The 23328-nt window shown below is 48.1% G+C and overlaps 1 protein-coding gene across 2 annotated transcripts; it reads right to left on the reverse strand.

Moving 5' to 3' along the window:
- Positions 1–2388: 2388 nt before the first annotated feature.
- Positions 2389–7406, reverse strand: LOC138995589 (antigen-presenting glycoprotein CD1d-like). 2 transcript variants are annotated; one of them, XM_070396146.1, is made up of 6 exons: positions 7322–7406; positions 6741–7046; positions 6183–6461; positions 5437–5715; positions 4364–4460; positions 2389–4253 (listed from the first exon to the last, which is right to left on the reverse strand). In XM_070396146.1, exons 1-6 carry the CDS (start codon positions 7380–7382, stop codon positions 4235–4237), a joined length of 1041 nt encoding a protein of 346 aa, XP_070252247.1. In that variant the 5' UTR covers positions 7383–7406; the 3' UTR covers positions 2389–4234. The 2 variants fall into 2 exon arrangements, with proteins under 2 accessions (XP_070252247.1, XP_070252246.1); XM_070396145.1 differs by having other exon boundaries at positions 4364–4463.
- Between the last annotated feature and the right edge of the window lie 15922 nt (positions 7407–23328).

Consider the following 23328-nt stretch of genomic DNA (forward strand, 5'->3'; position numbering starts at 1 on the left):
TGAGCCACACCTGCTGGGCACATCACAGTTTTGATATGTTGTATTGTCATTCTTATTTGTCTCTATATACCTTTTGATCCCACCTTTTATTTATTCTTTGACCCAGCCACTTTTTGGTGGTATTTTGTTTAATCTCCACAGATTTCTGAGTTTCTTTACTTTCTTTTTGCAGTTGATTTCTAATTTCAAGGCATTGTTGGCAGAGAATATATTTGGTAAGAATTTCTCTTTGGTTCTTTTTTAAAGTTTGAATCTCTTTGGTAAAGTGATTTGTGCTCTGAGTGAATCAAGTTCTCTCATCTCATTGAGTATTTTCAGAACTGCAGTCTTGAATTCAGTGATTTATATCACATATTTCCATGTGTTCCAGTTGGCTTTCTGGAGATTTTTCATTTTCTTTCTGAACTGCCTCACTAACTTGCTATTTGGCGGGCTGGGCTCCCTCCCTGTCTGGGCAGCTATGTATTGACACTTCTTTAGCAGGTTTCTATGAAGAGATATTTCTATTATTTTCCAGTAGATGGCACTGAATCACAAGTTTTTTAGTTCTGTGAAATTCCCAAGCTGACCTCTGCAGCTGCCTTCAGTATGGCTGCAAAGTTGGGGGGTGGAGTTTGTTTTTCCCTCTCAGTATTGGCAACCCCGCACCTCCACAGGGCCACCCCCAATGCGTCCCACTCAGGGATCACTCACAGAGATACATAACAATCCTGCATACCAGTTCTCAGGTTTGCAGATAATGTGCCCCACATCCCAAGGGCAAGGGGAGACAACTTGGGGGAGTCTAAGTGACAGCAGGGCTCTGTGACTCCATTTCTTAGTTGGGAACACCAACTGCCTGGTGATAAATTCCTTCCGACAACCTCGGAAGAACCTCTGCGCTTCGTCCTTGCCCAAGCCTCTCAGCATCTACAGTTTGCACCACTCAGTCCATAAGGAGTGCCCTCCCGACATTCTCTGCACCTCACAGCCAAGGGAGCACCAGCTACAGCCAGCTCCTCCCCTCTCTGGGCCAAGCTGCAGAGCTGCACCCATGGCCCTCTTCGCTCGCCTCCCTTCTTGCCTCCCCTGATTGTTCCCATTTGCCCACCTTTGGATGCTTCAATGCATGGATCTCTCAGACGTGCCTGTGTTGTGAGCAGGGAGTCCTTTGTTGAGTGATAGCTGATCAACTTGTTGAAATTTCATGGGGAGAAACAAAGGGGATCTCTCACACCACCATTCCTCTGACATCCTAGTGTGTCATTTAAAGTTGCTATTTCCTTATTGATTGTTTTTTTTTCTTTTGGTCTGGAAGATCGATCCATTATGTTAAGAGGGCTGCCTCAGCTGGTCTGGCTCAGTGCATAGAGCGTCCGCCTGCAGACTGAAGAGTCCCAGGTTTGATAATGGTCAAAGACATTTGCCTGGGTTGCAGGTTCAATCCCCAGTAGGGGGTGTGCAGGAGGAAGCCGATAAGTGATTCTCTCTCATCGTTGATGTTTCTATCTCTCCCTTTCCCTTCCTCTCTGAAATCAATACAGATAGAGATAGAGATAGAGATAGAGATAGAGATAGAGATAGAGATAGAGATATAATTTTTTAAGGGGGCTATGAAAGGTCCTTCCCAGGTTTAGGCTGCAAAGTCAACCAAGTGTCCATGAACTCTGGTTGTTAGATTTCTAACATATGAGTCGGGGGTACACAAACATTTAGTCAGTAGGCAGGCTGAGGCAGGATGACCAAACACAGTGTGACCTGCCATGTAGTAGCTGGTGACTGCAGGAGAGCCCCTTCTTCCTGCAGTGTCTCTCCGGGGCTCTCTACTATAAAACCTTAACATTGTGCTGACTTTAAAGGAGAAATAATGAGGAATTCCATCCATTATCACTGAGCACATAACGATGAATTTAGAACTTATAGCAATAAATTTGAGTGTCAATAAAGTAACGAACAGCACAGCACTCAATGAGGAACATGATATTCATACATAGAATATTAACCTATTTTAAAATGAATTTCCTGAGATGATAGGAACTGACTATTTGAAAAAAGAAGACAAAGTTTTCTGGATATACGTTTAATTTCAAAAAAAAAAAAAAATTGCTTAGAAACGAACCAGAGTCGCTGTAAGTTCAGGCTGAAGCATTTCCAAAAAGATTTCAGAAGAGCCTGGGAATGTAAAAGCCGGGTGAGATACATTAGCAAATTTGACACTGCCTGAGGAAGCTGAGCTGAAGAGCATCTCCCCAGGGCAGTGTGGTACCAAAAACAGTAACAGGTCACACGTTTCTGAAGGCATTGTAGCTTGCCACACATTTCACACATTTGTCTAGGAGACAACAAGTCTATGAGAAAATCTGTCTTTGTCCATCTGGGCTGCTATCACAAAATAACAGACTGGGTGGCTTATAAGCAATAGAAATTTATTTTTGGAAGATTGGAGGCTGGGAAGTCCAATCTCAAGGGGCCAGAAGATTCAGGGTTTGATGAGGGCCCACTTCCTGCATCCTAGATTGCATCTTCTGCTGTCTTCACAAGGTGAAGGGACCTCTTTTCTAACAGCACTAATTCCATTTGAGAGCTCAGACCTCATGACTTAATCACCTCCCAGAGGCCCCACCTTCTAATACCCATCACCTTGGTTATTAGATTTCTAACATATGAATCAGGGCGTACACAAACATTTAAACAGTAGGCAGGCTGACATTATTAGCCCCAATGGGCACAGGAGGAAACTGTGTCAGAAGCTAGAACTCCAGTCTCCTGATCCAGTGCACTTGATGGTTCACCTACCCGCCTCGCTAAGTTCTGCTTCAAGTTCCCCTTTGTCCATGAAGCCTTCCTTGACTAACCCCAAGCCAAAATTCTCACTAGGCATTCTGAAAATCTGTTGCACAGCATTACAGATGTCTAAGAACAGTGGTTCTCTAACTTTAGCTGAATATCAGCATTACCTGAGGGCTTGTTAACACACAAGACGACTGGGCCCCACTCCCAAGGTTTCCCATTCAGTAGTTCTGGGGTGGGGCCCAAAATAACTCATAAGTTCCCAGGTGATGCCAAGGCCGCTGGTCATGAAAACACAATTTGGGAACCATTGGTTCAGAAGCCAGCAGGTTCTTCACCTGCATTCTAGGTTTGACCTGTGAGTCCAGCAGAGAAGAAGCCAAATCTTAATTTCCTCAAGCAAAGGCTCTTCAAAAGGGCAGCCTCTCTTTTTCTGGAAGTTCAGAGCCCTGGAGTGCCTAGAGGTGACTTTCCTGAGAGCCAACCCATCAGTTTAACTTGACCTTCTCATTTCTTGGCTCCAGAAAGGTCTGCTGTTCCGCTTAGCTCCGTTACCTCCTGTCTAAGAACCAAGAAGACAGCTAGACAGGCATCACTACACCTCAGGCTTGCCCAGGTATGCTCAGCCCTTTCCTTCACTGTCTCAATAGCTAGAAGTAAGACAGCCTATTTGGGGGGGTCTCTTGATGACTGCCTCTTCCAGTCCGAATAAAATGACTGCCCATTGGTAAGCACTGTCCCTCCCCAGAGTAGTTCTTTTCCATATCATACACATACACTAGGATTTCTCTTTTAATCAAGTTACATAAAAGCTTGAGATACCTCTTTTTCTTTGACCTTTCTTTTTAAAAATGAAATATCCCCTTATAAATTCAAATTCACAATAGAAATTATGTCCTCAAACTGCCAATATGACATTCACAAGCTTTCCCAAAAGATACAAACTGAAAGCCCCCCAAGTTGTTGTTAACTAGCAGAGGTGTATTTGGGGTTCTACACCCTAAATTGTGTAAAAGTTTGAGTCACTATGTTAATATCAGGTACGCTCACATGAAAATCCAGACTGCCGCTTTTCTTGAAAAATGTAGGTCACAGCCAACCCAGGGTCTGACTTCCTATTTGACAACAAGCAGCTGGACCTGCTTCCCCTGGACAGGACAAGTGCTTTCCGGGTCTCTGCAGACTCCACCGTTTAAACAATGGCCACAGGTGCCCGCGCTTCGGCCCTTCTCTGCTTGTCCCTGGGAGGTATCTGAGTTTGCACTTCTGTTCTTAAGAACCACGTGAGCTTCTAAACAGGTAGGATGCTTAAATTCTCTTAAAGTAGACAAGGTGCGTGATGAGAGCTGTCTTGGGATTGTTCTCTGCTTCTTCAAGGCACCTCTCTTTCATCCTCAATTCCTGGGTGCCGAAGTCCTGGGAACTTGAGATCCTGAGTTCCAGACAGGTGTGGTGGGGACAGTCACTAGATGTCCTGATAAGACCTGTGAGAGAATAGTCAGGGAGAGACCATTCAGAAAAGTGGAAGAGGGGATGGAAGGAAGAGGGAATGGGGACAAAGACTGAGGAAAGGAGATGGAAAAAGAAGACTCACCTGCGCTTCTTAAGCCAGAAGGTTACGCCTCCGCCTACCAGCAGGAGGGAAGCCAGTACTGCTGCGACGATCCAGCCCACCGGCACATGACTCCCCTCTGCTTCAGGAACACAGGAGTTTCTCAGCCCCAGGATTCCTCCTTAGCTCAAGCCACCTGGTGTCAGCCCATGTGAGGGTGCCAGGTGCTTATTTACTCTCCCATTTAAAGTTGCCACTTCTGGCCCAGCCAGTGTAGCTCAGTGGTTGAGCATCGACCTATGAACCAGGTCACGGTTGGATTCCCGGTCTGGGCACATGCCCGGGTTTGATCCCAAGTGTGGGGTGTGCGGGAGGCAGCCAATCAATGATTCTCTCCCATTATTGATGTTTCTATCTCTCTCTCCCTTCCTCTCTGAAATCAATATATATATATATTTTAATAAAAACAATAAAAGTGGCCACTTCTATTCCCCTGAAGTTTGGAGGGCCCAGCTTTCTCAGGGCTGGGGCATCCGTAATGCTGTCCATTTCAGCTAAGCTAGCACAGCATATAGGGAAGGGCAGTAATTCCTCAGCGAGGCAGTCCTGAGTCTAAGCCCAGCTTTCCTCTTTTGAACAATGCGGCTGTGGGCAGTAACTTGGCCTAGCTGAGCCTCAGGTTCTCATCTATAAAGTGAGAATAATACTTGCTTCAGAGGAGAGGTGACTGGATGGCACGCTGTGTGCAGGGTGCTCAGCCCGCGCACGGGAAGCACCGGAGAACCACAGCTACCTGTGTACCCTGCCTTCTCCTGCTCCCATCCCCACTCCTGAGGAATAAGTCTTCCTGGGATTCTTCATGTGCCGCCTACTTCTGAAACTGGGAGGATTTTAGTCTCACTTTTCTTGCATATGGAACGTCCTGCCTCAGTGCCTTTTGAGTTGAGATCTTTATTCCCCTCTGTCCTGTACCCGGATGCCCTCTTTCTGTCTGTCCTGGTCAGGGCCTCATCTCTGAAACCCCTCTGTCCTGCATCAGTCCACTCCCACCCTTCCCTGTCCCTCCCTCTGTGCTTCAGAACCACATCCCTTCCCCGCGGGGCCCTAGTTCTCACCCCAGTAGAGGACGATGTCCTGGCCTCCGAGGCTGCTGTGTCTCACTCGGCAGGTCAGGCCAGCTGCCTCCCCAGCTGCCACGTCCAGGGTCACTCGGAGATACCATGTCTCGTCAGCATTGGGCAGGACGTCCCCTTGCTGAGCGCCGGGCTGCTCCTGCTGCCCCCGCATCCACCTCACCCACACAGGCTCTGGGTAGAATCCTGAGACGTGGCACACCAGCAGCAGACGGCCAGGGCCAGGAGGGGGGCCACTGGACAGCCAGGCCTCGGGCTTCACTGTATCCAACAAGGGAGTGGGCCTCTGCATTAGAGGCTCCGGCCCCGTGGCTGACTCAGGCAGCCCACAGTCCCACAGCAGGAGACGAAGGCTCCCGTCACTTCATCCATTTGTGCTAGCGTCTCCCTGACCCAGTCTCCTGTAAACGCCCCTGCCTACACTCCTAGAGCACCCTGTGCTCAGCTGTAACATATCCAAGTTTCACACCCTGCTTTACTGCTTGTCTTCCCATCCTGCCCCTCAAGCAAAGATCCTGTTTGACCCCAGTGCTTATTTAACTGAACTCACAAACCCAAAGGTTGCTCAGTGAATACTATGGGCTGAATAAATGCCCTCAGGCCTTAGCCATCCCCTCCTGAGCCTTTCTCTTCCAAGGCACAAAGGAATGGAGAACCCAGATGGAGCCACACAGAGGAGGGATGGTGGGGGTGGGTTGGGGGGGGGGGGGGGAGACATGCAGGCTGACCTTGCTTCTCCAGATCCTGCTGTCCTGCTTCAAGGAGGCCCGTCACTAATTGGGGGCAAATGTCATTGAGGAGCCACTCTAATGTGTCCTTGACGTATTGGTCCTTGTTGAGCTCCTTGCTGACCACCTCGGCCCCATGTGGGGCATCGGGGGCTGGCACCCAAGAAGTTCCCTGGAAACTCAATATATCGCTTCCTTGATATGCTGAGTGGAAGAAGCTTTTTAGGGGGCTTCCAGGGTGCACCTCACACCCAGCGGACACCTGGACCACAAAGGGATCTGAGGAGAGGAACGGACAGAGATCAAATGGTTTAACGGTGGGAACAACCGAAGAAGACATGGATGTGAGGGCTAACCCACCCAAAGCTCCGGGAAATGAGAGGGGGTGACCCAGGGCAGGAGGAACCAGGGATATTTTGGGGAGTCAGTGGCTGGGACCTTCCTGGCAGGAGTGGAAATGAGAACATCCCAGCAGGTGAGGCCAGAGTCTCCCAGCTGGGCCTCTGCCTCCGCTGTCTCCCCGCGGACAGCTGCCCGGGCACCCATCCCTCAGCTCACAGTCCAAGTGCAGCATTTTGGCGAATCCCTGGACCTCCCTGGTGAAGCTGCTCCGGTACACCCAGAACACTTGCTGCAGCTGCTCCCACTGATGGTCGCTTAACTTGCCCTGGGACCAGGGCCTCAGGAAGTGGATGTCCGAGCCATTGCTCCAAGAGTGGGTCTGCAGCGCCCCCAGCCAGAAAGAGCCGTCGGTGCGCGTCCAGCTGCTGTTGGCAAAGGGCGAGATATGGAGGACGCGGAGGCCGGTGCTGCTCAGAGGCGCAGCGGGAAAGTGGAGATCGGATGGACCCGGAGGGCGCAGAGCTTAAGGAGAAGGAAGAAAACAAACAAAACTGATGGCCTTGGGCAGGAGGGGTGGTGTCCTCCAGCTCCCCGGCACCCCGCACCCCTGGAGTCCGGAGCCGGGAGCCGAGGCCCGGAGCCCCAAGTTCTGGGCCCTAGTCGCCCGTGAGCTCCAGGCTTAGTTTTCCGAGATGGAGGCGCCTCCGTCCGCCCCCTTCATGCGTCGCCCCGGTTCCCAGCCCAGCTCCCTCTCGCTGTCTCCCAGACCCATGCCCAGGCATCCTTGCTCCCCTCACCGTCAGGACTTGCCCACATCTGGGGGAGACCCCAGAGCAGCAGAATCGGCCAGCACTCCATGTCGCAGGGCTCCCAGCTCTGGCTCAGACCTCCGGCCCCTCCCCCGCCCCCGCCCCCCGCCCCTCCGCCCTGCCGGCGGGCTGAGCCCTGGGGCGGAGCACTTTGAAGTGGCAACAGGCCATTTCCCCGCCCCGACAGGACAGGACAGGACTCCCACCCTGGTTGGGGTCTGCTTCCAGCCCAGTCTAGGCGCCCCTTCTTCACCTGCCAGACGTTCTGCTGACCATTAGCTGCTTGAGCTGCAAAGAGCTGTCCTTGGGGCTCATGGAGTCCTGAAAATGTTATGGAGTGCGAGCGACAGAATGACCAGAACTCCAGACTGATTACAATTTAGAGCCTTTATTGACTGGCCATTGTCCACTCCTCCACTCGGGAAGCCCAAGACAGAAGCGGCCCCGACCATCTGCAGAGTCCAATATTTAAAGGGGACAACTACATCCGTGTTCAGTTTCCCATAGCAAGCAGAGCCAAGTTACCAAAGCTAATTGTGTAGTTTTAGCCAAGCTATTCATCCTCCTCCTGTTATTCATTTCTGGGTAACTCAAAGGTAAAGACTATTCTTAATTTTGATCTGTTTGTTCTTTATGGGCCTGTTGCTTAGGAGTGTTGATCTGTTTGTTTTTTGTGGGCCATAGCTCAGGTGTGGGAGCTCAGTTCCTAGAAACTTTGCACAGGCTGTCAAGCTGCTGAGGTGGCTAGATAATTAAGCAGGCCTAAACATTTTCCTACTCTGTAACATTCCTCACTGGTTTTACTGGAGAATCAAATCATTGTTTCTTCTTATTCTTTGGTAGTGAGTTCTCTGGACCATTAATTTGACTGCTTGTATTCTGTGTTGAATATAATTCATTAAGCAGTTCAGTATACACGGGCCAAAAGTTAGTGATAGTAGTAGGAGTACTAATGGCCCAGCTAAGGCGGTTAGGAGAGTGGTGACCAGGGGACCAGGAGAAGAGGTTTTCATCCAGTTTCCTTCCGACTTTCTCCTTTCCTCTCTATCTTGTAGCCTGTTCCTTAGCAGACTGAGGCTCTCCCTGATAACTCCCGAGTGGTTACTATAAAAAGAACAGGTCTCCCCCCGTAAGGCCATTCATAGTCCTCCCTGTTTTAGAAACAACAGGTCAAGCCCTCTCCTATTTTGTAATACTACTTCGGCTAAGGAACTGAGGGAATCTTCAAGTCTATCTACATTTTGTTCCAATGTGCTCAGATCTTGATCTACTTGGCTGCTGAGGGCCTTAAAATTCTGATTTCCTGTTACTAGAGCTGCTGTTCCCATCCAGTGGAGCCGGCAACCCCTAAGCCTACTAAAAGGGGAATCAATACCGGGACCCGTTTTTCTCTGCCTCTGAGCAGATATCATGTTCTCTCCCTCCCTCCCAGAGTAATAGTATACCTGAGGCAAGATGTGAGTGAGGATGCATAGAGAAGGCTCTCCAGGGGGGATGGGGAGGATGAGAGTCAAGGGGGAAATACAGGGGGTGATACCAGAGATACAGGCAAACCAGGTTCCCTGTACGTTGGATGGCTCACCCTTCATTGGGGTCCTCGGATTCCACCTTTTTTACTTGAGTTTGGTGAATCCAGTGTCTCTTTCCAGCAACCTTTACAGCCGATGGGGTGCTGAGGATGACAGTGAAGGGCCCAGTTCACCTGGCTTCCAGCGATGATGGCTCGTGCTTCTGACCCCACACCTGGTCTCCCAGTTGAAATGTGGTCCAGGCCCGGTACCGGAGGGTGGGTCTCAGTGAGCCTCTCAGACCAGCTGGTGGTTAAGCCTGGAGCTCAACTGTAAAGCCTGTAAGGACTTCAGGAGGTTATAATTAGAAAGGGATGCTAATATTACTGCCCCTAGCTTGGGAAGTAGTGGTGGGGGTTGGCCAAACAGAATCTCAAAAGGGGTGAGACCCCTTTACATACAGGGTGCAACTGGCCCAGAGTAGGGCAAAGGCAGGAGGCTTACCCAATTTTTGCAAGTCTCCAGTTTTAGTTTTGTCAGGGTTTCCTTCAAGGTTCAATTCATCCTCTCTACCTGTCCAGAGCTCTGAGGTCTATAGATACAGTGTAATTTCCAATTTATACCTAGTATCCTTGCCAATAACTGAGTGATGTGGGCAATGAATACTGGGCCATTGTTGGACTCCATTGCAACAGGTAGGCCAAACCTGGGGACAAGTTCTGAGATTAATTTCTTTACTACTACTTGTGCTGTTTCAGACTTGGTAGGGAAAGCCTCTGGCCATCCTGAGAATGTATCGACGAAAACCAGCAGGTAGCGATATCCTCCCAGATCTGGGGGTAATTCTGTAAAGTCTACTTCCCAATGCTCTCCAGCACTTTTCCCTCTGAGTCTGGTTTCCTCGATTAAATGGGACCGCTTCCCGGGGTTTACCTGTGCACAGATGTGACATCTCCTTGCGATATCCTTTAAGACCTGAAAGAGCTTAGGAATATAATAATCTCGTTTAAGCAGTTCTTCCAACTTGGCTCCCCCCAGATGAGTACTCTGATGGGTCTGGGAAATGAGTTCCTTTCCCAGGGCCTCCGGACCGAGCAGCCTCTGGTCCGGCAATTCTTTCCATCCTCCGGATGTTTCTTTTGCCTGGAGTCTTTTCCCCGGCACAGTAGCCTCCTCCAAGGAGACTGGAGTCTCCTCAAAGACCCTTGCAGGGAGGGCTGATAATATATGGAGGGGCCCCACTGGTTTTTGGGCGACTTCCCTGGCCGTTTTGTCTGCGAAGGCGTTTCCCCGTGCCTCCGGGGTATCAGTTGACTGATGTCCTTTTCAGTGTATGACTGTCACCCCCTTTGGCATCCAAAGGGCTGCAAGGAGGGCAAGGATTTCTGGGACATTTTTTATTTCCTTCCCTCCTGACCTTAGGAGTCCCCTTTCTTGGTATAAGGCCCCGTGAACGTGAACAGTGGCAAATGCATACCGGCTGTCTGTGTATATAGTCACTGCCTTTCCCTTCCCCCACCGTAATGCTTGGGTGAGGCTATTAGCTCTGCCTTCTGAGCTGATGTCCCGCGCCCCAGTGCCTGCGCCCAGATTACCTTGTCAGCTGTCACGACCACTGCTCCTGCAAACCTGGTCCCGTCAACCACAAAGCTGCTTCCATCAGTGTATATAGGGTCTTGTCAGGGTCTGACAGGGGCTGGTCCGTCAGGTCCTCTCAAAGGTTCTGGAGCTTCTTGAGTGAGGACAGCGTTTCAGTGCAGTCATTGGAGCGGCTGCTCAGGGTCGTCATCAGGCAACAAGGTAGCAGGGTTAAGTGCCCTTTTGAGAAAACTGACTCTCATGGGATCAAGCAAGAGTACCTGATACTGGGTGATCTGAGTGTTCGAGAGCCAGCACTCCGGTGGGCTTCACAACTGTGCCTCCACGGAATGTGGAGCTACTACTTGCAAGTCCTGCCTGAGGGTGAGTTTTGAGGCTTCCTTTACCAATGTAGCTGTAGCTGCTACTGCTCTCAAACACCGTGGCCACCCTGCCACCACGGGGTCTAGCCGCTTGGATAAGTATGCCACTGGCCTTTTCCATGGTCCCAGGGATTGGGTTAACACCCCCTTTGCGATTCTCTGAGCCTCTGCCACATGTAACTGAAATGGCTTTGTGAGGTTTGGCAGCGCTAACGTTGGTGTGCTGATTAAGGCTTGTTTAAGATCTTGGAAAGCCTTAGGTTCAATTTCAGTTCAGTTTAGTTTCTCAGTCTTTCCCCAGTGCAGGTAACAGGCTCAGGAGGGTACATGGATTAGGCACTGTGGGATGTATAGTTTCTACCGTCTTATTGACCTCTCTTAAGTCCTGAACAGGTCTGAAGTCCTCCATTCCTGGTTTCTGTACAGGAAGCAATGGGGTATTCCTCGGGGAGTGGCAAGGGACTAAGATTCCTGCTTTTTTCAGTCTTTTTATGTGGACTGTGATGCCTCTTCGGGCCTTTTGGCTTACTGGATATTGCTTAACCCGTACTGGAATTGCTGTGCTGGAGAGTTGTACCACAATTGGGGCTCTGTGGACCGCCAATCCTGGGGTTACTCTCTGCCCATACTCCAGGTATTTTCTGTTGCAGCTCTTGGAGTAATGTGGCATCCGGGACCGGATTGTTGTTCTCAGTTCCCTCAGTGAGGAGATATGCCTTGCTCAAGGGGCAAGTCAAAAGCACAGCCCCCATCTCTTTTTAAAAGTCACTATAGCCGTCTCCTCCTGGAAGGAGATGGTATCCTGCAGTTTGCTGAGAAGATCCCATCCCAGTAGTGGGTACGGGCACTCTGGCACCACTAAGAATGAGTGGGTCACCGTCCCGGCCCCCAGGTTGGTAATTCGGGCCTGGGTCCACGGGTAAGATTTAGTCTTTCCTGTGGCTCCCTGAATGGGGGTTCGTTCTTTGGACACCGGGCCCTCCACCTGCTGTAGGATGGAGTAAGTAGCTCCGGTGTCCACAAGAAAGTCCACAGGTTTGCCCCCGACTTTTAAGGTGACCCTGGGCTCCTGGGGGCTAATAGGGATGGAGCCTCCCATTGGCTAATCAGTGAGATATGCAAATTAACCACCTACAAAGATGGCGACTAATTTGCATACTGCAGGCAGGGCGTGGCAGCGCAAGCCACCAGGGCAAGCTGCCATCCAAGCCCCCGTGGGTGACCCCAGAAGCCGCCTGCCTGCTGTCCGTGATCAGATCTGGCTCCAGGCTGCAGGTCGGCCCCGTAAGCCCCAGAAGCCATCTGATATGGCAGTAACTCTATCAGTAAGCACTCTGAAAGTCAGTGGCATAAATGCACCAATTAAACGACAGATTATGAAGGTGAATCAAAAACAAAACCCACTTTAAATATAAAGACACATATAGATTAAAAGTAAATGAATTAAGCTGCAGCCTGTTTTGCTCAGTGGATAGAGCATTAGCCTGTGGACTGAAGGGTCCCAGGTGCGATTCCAGTCAAGGGCACGTACCTCAGTTGCTGGCTTGATCCCCAGTCCCTATCAGAGCATGTGCAGGAGGCAACCAATCAATGTGTCTCTCCCTTCCCCTTCACTCTCTCTAAAATTCAATGGAAAAATATCCTTGGGTGAAGATTAACAAAAACAAAGTAAATGGATTAAGTAACATTAAAGAGATTATAAGAAAAATATATTCCAAATTTTGTTAGTTGTATAATGGTTATGTTCAGATTATTAACACCTAAGAAATTGGGTGACGGGTACATATAATATGCTGTAGTATTTTATATATTTTTAACATGTATGAGATTATTTCAAATTAAAATATTAAAAAATTAAAAACTAATAAAATATTAATTGAAATGTATCTGCATTACATGAAAAATCTCCTAATTGCTTCTAGCATAATTTATTAAATTGTGCTAAAATTTACAAGGGTTCAATTAAAAAATATCTTAATGCTAAATGATATAATATAAAATATATAATAGTGCAGTTATAAGAACTTATCTGAAAATAAAAAAGGGAATTTAAAGAAGGGATTAGTCAAAGAAAATATATGCACAACCCATGGACACAGACAACAGTATGGTGATGCCCAGAGAGAAGTGGGGGGCAAGAGCTGGGTATAGGGGGCAAAAGGGGGGAAATAGGGACATCCTATATAATCCTATCTAATAATAGACAAAGATGGTAATTGACCATACCTTCGCTATGCCTCCCATTTGCTAATCAGCGCAATATTCAAATTAGCAGCCAACAAAGATGGCGGCTAATTTGCATAATGCAGGCAGGGCAGGGCAGTGCAGTGCACCGCCTAAGCCCTGCCTTCAGCCAGGACCCCTGTGTGCCGCCTAAGCCCCACCCCCAGCCGGGACCCCTGTGTGCCACCTAAGCCCCGCCACTAGCCGGGACCCCCGTGTGCCGCTTAAGTCCCACCACCAGCTGGGACTCCATGGCAATCTGAGAGCAGGAAGTGCTGCCCTGGGGTCACCATGGCAATCCAGCAATCGGTGAGCAGGGAAGTGTGGCCTGTAGGCAGCACCCAACAAGGCTTGCTCCTGGGTCACCATGGGGATCCCAGAGCAGGAAAGTGCAGAGGGCAGGCAGCCCCCAGGTGGGCCTGCTTCTGGGTCACCATGGTGATCCCAGAGCAAGAAAGTGCAGCCTGCAGGCAGCACCCAGGAGGGCCTGCTCCTGGGTCACTGTGACAATCCCAGAGCAGGAAAGTGCGACTGCAGGCAGCACCCAAGAGGGCTTGCCTCCCCCACCCCCACCCCCCGGTCTCTGCGGCAATCCGGTGATCCATAAGCAGGAAAGTGTGGCCTGCAGACAGCACCCCACCCTGGCCACAGCTCAAGGGAGAGTACAACATGCAGTGGAGGCCAGGAGCCTGAGAGATCAACACAGAGGGGCACCTGCTCCAAGCCTCCATGGTGTGGCTGGGGCAGGCCCACAGCAGACACACACACACACAGAGTGCCTGCTCTGAGCCTCCTACGCAGCTTGGGGCAGGCCCCCCATGGGGACACGCACACTCACACAAACACACACACACACACACACACACACACACACACAGCAACTGCTCCAAGCCTACATGGTGCGGCTGGGGGCAGGCCCCAGCAAACACACACACACACACACACACACACACACAGGACGCCTGCTTCAAGCCTCTGCTGCCAGACTGTGGCCGTCAGTAGGACATCCACTGAGGGCTTCCAGACTGTGAGAGGGGCAGGCTGGGCTGAGGGAACCCCACCCCCCAGTGCACAAATTCCATGCACCAGACCTCTAGTAATAATAATAAAAGGCTAATATGCAAATTGACTGAACGGCAGAATGGCTGGTTGCTATGATGTGCACTAGCCACCAGGGGGCAGACGCTCAATGCTGGAGCTGCCCCCTGGTGGTCAGTGCACTTCCATATGGGGAGTGCCACTCAGCCAGAAGCTGGCTCATGGCTGGCCAGCTCAGAGGTGGTGGCAGGAGCCTCTCCCACCTCCATGGAAGCACTAAGAATGTCCAACTAACAGTTTAGGCCCAATCCCTTGGGGACGTAAGCCTTTAGTCGGACACCCCCTGAGGGCTCCCTGGCTGCCAGAAGGATGTCTGACTGCAAGCTTAGGCCTGATCCCCTGGGGAGTGGGCCTAAGTCAACAGATGAACATTCCCCAAGGGGTCCTGGTCTACAAATGGGCTCAGGCCAGGCTGAGGGACCCCCCACTCCCGCACCTCACCCCGAGTGCACAAATTTTTGTGCACCAGGCCTCTAGTCTGTAATAATAAAAGTGTAATATGCTAATTAGACCAGATGTCCTTCCCCATGACCATCCAGATGAAGCCAGAGCTGCAAAGGAAGCCTGAGTCCTGGGTGCCAGAGTGAAGCCGGTGCCAGCAGCTGGGGGAAGGAAGGCCTACTTTTGCACAAATTTTGTGCATCATGCCTCTAGTAAATTTATAATCCCTTACCACTTTGGCCTCGTGCATTCCTTTTTTGGCGACCCTAACAAAACCAGTGCAAATCACATGTCTGGGCTTTTAATTTCTCCAGAGTAATTTTTCTTTTTCTTTTTATCCAAGGCCCTAGCAAGTTTTGCCATAAATTCCTAGGGCCAGTATGCTGGCTTTTTTTTCCCCTTTACACCTTCACTTTACAACTGTTAGAGCCCTGGGCTGAGAAATAGGGGGAAAAGAGGGGGTGTCAGCAGTTAATTATGAAGCAGGGAGAGATAGGTTGTTTACTGGTTGCAGACTGCTCTGCTGGCATAGGGGTCTGGTCCATAGCCAACTAGAGCAGGTATCTTACTGGAACTAAACTAAATTCAAGGTCGCAAGTTTTCTGAGAGCACAATTAATCTTTCTCTGCCTCAGTTTAATCTTTATAACCCTTCCAATACTAAATTAGACCAATAAAATATACTTGAAATTACATAAGGAAAAATATATCAGTTTGTACTAGACAAGTTTCAATTTACTTGCTCTTAGTTTTATCACAGAAGGTCTAGGTATATTTTCTTGAAAGTAAAAGTACATTTAAAATATGTTCATAAATATTAATCTAAAAATGTTGACTGTTCACTTTTGGAAATCATTAAAGGATTGAGGTTTCTAAGAATAAAGAATTCTAATACATTAAAAACAAAAAACTAAACTCCCAGGAGCCAAGCGGAGGAGAAACAGCTGAAATCCGCAGCCACCCTGGTGATTTAGAACTGGTTGCTAGGCAGACTCAGCCCGCGAGAGTCAGGTCAAAGAAGGGGGCTGGATGCCTGATCTGCCTGCAGTGGCCCTGAAAGAAGCAGCAGCAGCGAGAAAAACAGGGGACAGCAGAATTTTACCTGACACTAGAGCTGCCCCACTGCTGCCCGGTGAGTAATGAGTGTTTACAACAAGCAATACAAGACTTGGGCCTTTGGTTTGCTGGCTACAGCAGTTAAAACAGAAACCAGTGACTGCTACTAGCCTTCCTGCAGCCCCAGGAATACAGCAGCGAGCCGGAGATCTATGAAAGCTGCAGACAGAGCTAGTGAAAGCTCCCTGTTTGCAAATGTACTGAAAGGGTTAAGTACCTGTTGCTGCTGGAAGAGGAGGAGCTGATATCCCCTTCCAGTGTACTCCCTTGGGAGAGGCCTGGTCGCTGCTCTGCCACAAAGGGGACTGTTGGGAAGACAAGGATAGCAGGGCCCTGTAACTAATAAACAGGGATAACAAAAGGGCAAAAGAAAGACACTCTCCCTGGACCCAGGAGTCACCAGGACTTTGAAATTCTCCAAGAGAGGAGGAGTCTGACTCAGAGACTGGCCGAAACCTCGTTGGGTTAGGAGGACTAGAGATTGCATATTGAACTTATAGACTGCAGTTTGCTAGGCAGAGGTCCAAACCCAGTTGTATAAGGGTTAAGCTGTCTGTGTACAGCAAAACAACTTTCTCCCATGCCAGAATACATTTTAGGGAAATTGGGCAGGCTGTGTTTGTGGCTAGAAAGAAGAACTGGCCGCAACCCACAGCCCTGACAGTGGCCTGCAGAAAACTGTATAATAGACTGAGATATGCCTGTGTCTTCATAGACATGACTCCAGAGAGACAAGGACAGTTTTGCCTTGTGTAAGAAGGTCATAAATAGAAGGTCATCTCCCTAAGATGTTTGTGAAGCCCTACCATGTGTCATGTATGGTGGCAGAAAATTTGGCTGCCTGAAGTAGCCACAGTGCCCATATTGTACCTCATTATGTTGCTATGTTACATTAACCTCAATTCTCTTACAGATTTGAATGCAGTTGTCAAAAGGGCAGGTGCCCAACTGGGCAAAGAAGAATACCCATCAGATTTTAGTCTCTATTGAGAGACAGTTGGCAGCCTGTATACTGTCTTGCAGGCCTGTGTGACCATGCCCATGTCAGGGGTGGCACAAACCTCAACTGTAGCAAACTGGGGAAGGCCTGTGTGGATCAGAGGGAAGTAGTGAAGTGGTGAGTATTAGCCCTCTGTTACAGGAATTACAGACCCTGTGAGGTCCTGTGACATGTGAGACCCTATAAAGAAATAAAGCTCCTTTAGTCCCTTCTGAGAGAACAAGTCAAGTAAGGGGAATCCTACTACAAGGACAGCTGTGAATATCTATTTGAATATAGACACATTGTAAATTTCTTCTTGCCATTTGAAGACAGTTATATTACTCTGAAGAGTCCATGAAAAGTACTGACATGGAAAATCAGAAAATCTTAAAGCAAGTTAGTATATTTTTCTCCTTATATAATTCCTCCAAAATTTAGCAGTGCTTAATAAATCTTTGCAATACATTTCTTTGCATAGATTCAATAAGAACGGCTCCTAATAGTGCTTTTATTAATTGAAAACTTTGACTGGAGTATCATGTTTTAAAGAGACCTGTCTGGACTCTGAAGACTTGAAGCCAATAAGAGTGCCACGGGAAAAGCCTGGTATCCTGCTTGGGAGCCCTGAAAATGGCTGGTGATGGAGCATCAGACCCATGCCCTACCATCACTGGCAGTTGGCCAGAGTAGAAGGGGAGCAATAAGGACGCTTCTGCATCCCTGCAGAACCCCCATGCACTCTGGGCCATGATGAGTAGGAGAGCTACTAAGATGGGCCTTAAAGCCTAAGACATAGCCCCAGGTAGAGCCACTGCAGGTGAAGGATTCAACTAACTCAGCAGATACTGCAAGCAGGCCTGATGGCAGCTGGATGGCTTGGCTTCCTGGCCCTATGGGACACATTAAGATTCAATCATGAAATTCCAGCAAAGGTAGTCAGTTACCATTCTTGTGTTTATGCAAATGATCAGGCCAAATTGAATACAATTGATAAATTGGTCTTGATTTGGCTTTTTTTATAAACATAGAGGTAATTTTGAGGAGAAAAATTCTATTTCAATAGAGGTTATTAAAACTGAAATGTTTTATTTCCCTTCCACAAGACCATTTGTTACAGTTTGTCTTTGCCAGATCAGAAGCCCACCTTCTTCTGTGCCTAGGCCTCATCGTCCCTCTGACAGACAGCAAGGATCTCTTGGCTCTGAGAGAAAACTCTGTTCCTCCTTAGCATGAAGCAGCTACAGAAGAAATTCAACGTCCATTTTCCCTAAAAGAATTCAGAGCCAGGATCCTTGAGGAAATATATTAGGCAGTTAGACAGACATGAGCAGAGCAAGGACAATAGGCCAACTAGTTGCTACCAAATGTAACTAAGTATTTCCACCTCTATGTATGTAAGACAAGGGACATAGCCAAAGAGGTACTCACCCAAACTCTCAGCCCCTAGAAAAGGTTGGTAGACTATTTGTCCAAAAGACTTGACCCCTTTGCATTTGGGTGACCTACTTGCCTCTGGGCGGCAGCAGCCACAGCTATGCTTAACAATTTATACTGATAGCAGGTATGCATTTGCAAAGCTCACGTATATAGTGCTATTACAACATAAGGGGATTCCACAGATGAAGCGGCCGGGAGGCTGCCCTAAAACCAGTGGGGCCTCTACAGATTCTAGTGATTTTTCCAGACTCTGACCTACCCACCTCACCAGTTTACATGGAAACCCAATCTAGAAAAGCTGAAATCCATAAGCAATCTTTCCTTGAGTTCTTACAGGTTTTACAGTCCACCCAGAAAGCGGTCCAGGAGCACATCCAAGACTCTCTGCATGAACCAACTTCTGATCTGGTCCGTCCCTTCCAACCTGGTGAGTCTGTTTGGGTAAAAAATATTTGCCACCTAAGGACTGACTCCTACCTGGAAAGGACCACGCCAATCAAGGTTGACAGGATCCCTACGTGTCTTCATCACACCTGGCTTAAGACACCCAGGCAAAATAGAGAGTCCAGGACTCTTCGGACCCTCTAGAGATAATTCCTGGACCTCATTCCGGGACCTTATCTTATAAACAGGCCCATTGACTTTATTCCGCAGAGAATTAATTATAGTCCTCAGGGGTCAATATAACTCTCTCCCTAAAAATGACCCAAAAGTCAATGATTTGACTCATGTACATAAAACCAGTGGGGAATGAAGCATCCATTGGATATAAAAACTGCTGTTTGAAATTTTAACCCTGTTATTTCTGGCTTCTGTAAATGCTTGCTGGCTTAAATAATAAGGAAAATAAGACTACACCCATTTCAGAGAGGCCATTAAACCTCCAGATGAAGTTATCAGTGCTGGCACCATGCCAAGCCTTTGGTCGAGGTCTCAAAGCCCCCGCACATAGGGCCCTTTAAGAACTTGCAAAGGGAACTGGAAAAACCCCATATTTTGGAGACAAAGAAGGTAAAATCGTATAAATATGGGAAACTTCATGTGTGATTTCACCCAGAATTTGAGATACATTTCCTCTGGGCCCGCACGTAATAAATGTAACTCTGTCTCTCTAAGCATTGCTTGGTTCTTCTCCGGTTTTTCTGTAACACTGCAAGGCCCGTTTACTCCCATTTTAGAGAGGCCATAAACCAGTGGTCGGCAAACTCATTAGTCAACAGAGCCAAATATCAACAGTACAATGATTGAAATTTCTTTTGAGAGCCAAATTTTTTAAACTTAAACCATATAGATAGGTACATTGTTATTAACTTAATTAGGATACTCCTAAGCTGGCCTTTTCTAAAAACGTCCTCAATCTGCTCTTTGGCCCCTTGAGAGTAGCTCTTCCACAAAATACCACGTGCAGGCGCGCACGTACAGTGCAAAGTTGACTTAAAACTTTAAGTCAAGTTTATTAAGTTAATTTTAGGGAATGTTGTGGAGTGAAAGAAGATGTAGTGTTGAGGATTGAGAAAAATATGTTGAGATGGTTTGGACATATAGAGAGGATGAACGAAAGGAGATAGACGAAACAAGTATACAAGACGAGTGTGGATGGGAGAGTTGGAAGGGGTCGACCTCAGCAAACGTATCTCAATCAGGTTGAGGACGTTTTAACTGCTATTTCTTTTTTTTAATATTTTATTGATTTTTTTACAGAGGGGAAGGGAGAGAGATAGAGAGTTAGAAACATCGCTGAGAGAGAAACATCGATCAGCTGTGTCCTTACACCCTCTACTGAGGATGTGAAAGCAACCAAGGTACATACCCTTGACCAGAATCGAACCTGGGACCCTTCAGTCCTCAGGCTGACGCTCTATCCACTGAGCCAAACCGGTTAGGGCTTAACTGCTATTTCTTGAACAGTTTCTAAGGGCCAGCACTACAGTAAGTACTTTCTATTTTTCTGTTTGGGTTCTCACAACAGCCTGATGAATTAGGTACCATGATTAACCACATTTTACAGAGGGCAAAACTAAGACATAGAAATGCAAATTAATTTGCCCAAGGTTATAGAGTTAGAGGGTGCAGAGCTGGGATTTGAGCCCAGAGCTAGCTTCTACACTTCTCTAGAATTCAGTCTCCACCAGAGGAGGGAGAGGGAGAGAGGGAGAGACTTGGCTCCTCTGTCCCATCCGGTGTTGTGCTTGAGCAGGACTGGCCCTGGAGCACTGAGTGAGGCCGGATATCCCTGCACACAATAATGCACTTTTCAGTCAGAGTTTTCTTTTTCATAGTGACACCAAGAACAATCGAGCAGGAGGTCCTCCAATTAAAACTTGCCCCACCAATCAGTGCTTCTGCATACCTGTTCCCCCTCTACCCCTAAAACACATTCCTGAACCCTGGATCATGAGGTTGGGGCTTCCCATTCTCAGTGGTACCATTCATAAGAAAATGGCCAATTTTTCTCCACCAGGGAAAAAACAGGAAGGAAGATCTAATTAGCTCCCCTTTCACTTATAAAAGTAGAAACACAACCCTGGACAGTTCTGCTCAGTGATTAGAGTGTTGGCACGAGGACTAAAGGGTGGCAGGTTCCATTCCTGGTGAAGGGCATATACCTCCGTTGCAGGTTCAATCCCTGGTCTGGCTTGGGGCATGTGCAGGAGGCAACCAGTAGATGTGTCTCTCTCACATCCATGTTTCTCTCTCCCTCAGCCCCCAGTCCCTCCCTTTCACTCTCTCTCTCTTTCTCTAAAGCTCAATGGAAAAAATATCCCCAGGTGAAGAAAGAAAAAAAAAGTAGAGACACAGAGGTCGAAGGAAGCCTAAAGAAGAAGATAACACTCATCTTCCCCACTTTATGGGCAAGTCATTGAACTTCTGAGTCTCCTTATTGATGAAATGAGAATCTTACATGAGGCTTAGGATTAGATCATGTGTGTAAATCATCTGGCATATAGTTGATATCTGGTACCTTTTAGTTGACTCTTAATCCAATTTCTCTTAGTAACACACCCCTCTTCCAACCTGCCCATTCCCATCTCCAGGCTAATTCAAACACCTCTAACCCCTGGCAACCACTGATCTCCTACTATCTCCATGATTTTGCCTTTTCCAGAACATCACATATTTGGGTCCAACAGGATGTAGCCTTTTCGTACCAATTCAATGCATACTTAATGAGCACTGAGCAGATCTGAAGTTCTTTTTCCCACTGAGCAGGCTCTGAGGTTAAGTACTTCCTCTCCCCACCCCTGAATGCTGGCTCCCCTCCATCTCACCCTAGATTTCTCATGCTAGCTCCTTCAGGGTCCCTCACCACTTCTTTAAACTCTCCACCACACAGCCCTCACTAAGCCTAGAAAAGCCTCTTCTTTCACAGGCAGGGCTTGCTTAGTCTTGACTCTGAACTTTTTCACTGGGTGCATCTCTCCTCATTAGAAATGGAGTTCCTTAAAGGCAGAGGAATTGTGTGTGTGTGTTTTTCCTTCTGTTTTGTTCATGGCTACATCTCCCAGCACTGATAATTGTGTCTGGCATTACTAATGAAATAATAGTTGAATGCAATTACTACTTGCTATTTAAAAACAAGTGTACTTCATTTAGCAAAAAGAATATTTCCAGAAAGTTTAGAGATGAATATTGGCTCAGGAGGCGGTGTAGGAAATAAAGAGAGTTGATCAGAAAAGAAAGAAAAGAAAGGTTTTATTCTGCATCCCTGGGCGACCCAGGAACCCCAAAGACAGGGCCCATGGATTTGCGCCAACAGGGAGGGGGGTGCTTTTTTTATACTGAGGTTGGGTGAGGGGCGGGGACATGAGCTGAGGTATTCAGCTGAGGAAGTTTCCACCACAGGGGGTCAGCAGGGTATTCAGGAAGGAGTCAGTATCTGTGGGGGGGTCTTCAGGGAGAAGCTGGTATCTGTGTCTGGCACACTGATCTGTTAGAAATTCCAGGGAGGGTCCATTATCTCATCGCAAGTCTGCATGTATCCAATCCTGGGCTCTCTCTGACCTAACATCCCGGCCTTTTGGTGAAAGGGGACGCTGACTCATTCTGACTGCTTCCAGCTCACCAGGAGCGACAAGGGTGGGGGTGGTTAAAGGCCAGGGTTAGGCAGAGACAGATCAGAGGGCAGCGGAGTGTAGGGATGGAGCAGGAGCTGATGCTGCCAAACAAGGAAAAGGCTGCCGAGATGAAGAAATGTGGTCCTGAGGGATCTAGAGCTACGAGGAGGGAGAGGCGGGCACCCTGAGCCGTGGAGAAACGGCCAAATGGGGTGCTCGCGTCACCCGGGTTTCAAGGCACCAAATGTTAGGTTAGGTGGCTCAGGCGGTGGAGTAGGAAATAAAGAGAGTCGATGAGAAAAGAAAGAAAGGAAAGGTTTTATTTTGCGTCCCCGGACGACCCACTAACCCCAAAGACAGGGCCAGTGGATTTGTGCCAACAGGGAGGGGGGCGCTTTTTTTATACTGCGGTTGGTTGGGTGGGTGGGTGGGTGGTCGGGGGGGGGGGGGGGGCGGGGGAAGGGTGTGTGGGGGACATGAGCTGAGGTATTCAGCTGAGGAAGTTTCCGCCACAGGGGGTCAGCAGGGTATTCAGAAGGAATCAGTATCTGTGTGGGGGTCGTCAGGGAGAAGCCGGTATCTGTGTCTGGCACACTGATCTGTTAGAAATTCCAGGGAGGGTCCATTATCTCATCACACGTCTGCATGTATCTGATCCTGGGCTCTCTCCGACCTAACAAACATCAAATGTTAGTTTCACATTGACTCATACTGCTATTTTAAGATGTTTCGACTTGCCTTCCAGATCGACCTTGAATTGCCAAGTTTCATTTCCTCTTTAGGTCATGCTGCCTAACAGTCTGCCAAGTGGCTAATGATCTGGTAACAAACACACACGTTCAGAGAAATAAAACTCATATATAGGATGTGCAAGAGGCAGTCAATCAATGTTTCTGCTCCTTCTCCCTCTCCTTTATTTCTAAAAATCCATTTAAAATGTCTTTTAAAAAATCTTGTTTAAAAATTTCGTATAAAAGAACCTAGTGGTTCATTCACTATAGGAAAAGCGGAGAATTATCACCTAATATTATTGTTTGGTAACTGCCTGATTTTTTTAGCTTTCTGATGTCAGGTTAAACCTATGAGAAGTTAAAATGATCATAATAAAAGTAGTCAACACTCCTAGCCAAAGCACAGACCCACCAAAATGCCTATATGGGTAAAATAGGCAAACA

The sequence above is a fragment of the Myotis yumanensis genome, unplaced genomic scaffold (assembly GCF_028538775.1).
Source record: "Myotis yumanensis isolate MYYU_CA2020_CCGP unplaced genomic scaffold, mMyoYum1.0.hap1 SCAF_17, whole genome shotgun sequence".
Taxonomy (NCBI): domain Eukaryota; kingdom Metazoa; phylum Chordata; class Mammalia; order Chiroptera; family Vespertilionidae; genus Myotis; species Myotis yumanensis.

Coding starts and splice junctions, on each gene's coding strand:
- LOC138995589 (XM_070396145.1), bottom strand. CDS start 7,382: ATGGAGTGCTGGCCGATTCTGCTGCTCTGGGGTCTCCCCCAGATGTGG. Junction 5,716..6,182: donor GCAGGATCTGGAGAAGCAAG/GTCAGCCTGCAT, acceptor TGTTGGATACAG/TGAAGCCCGAGGCCTGGCTG. Junction 4,464..5,436: donor GGACATCGTCCTCTACTGGG/GTGAGAACTAGG, acceptor GTGTTCCTGAAG/CAGAGGGGAGTCATGTGCCG.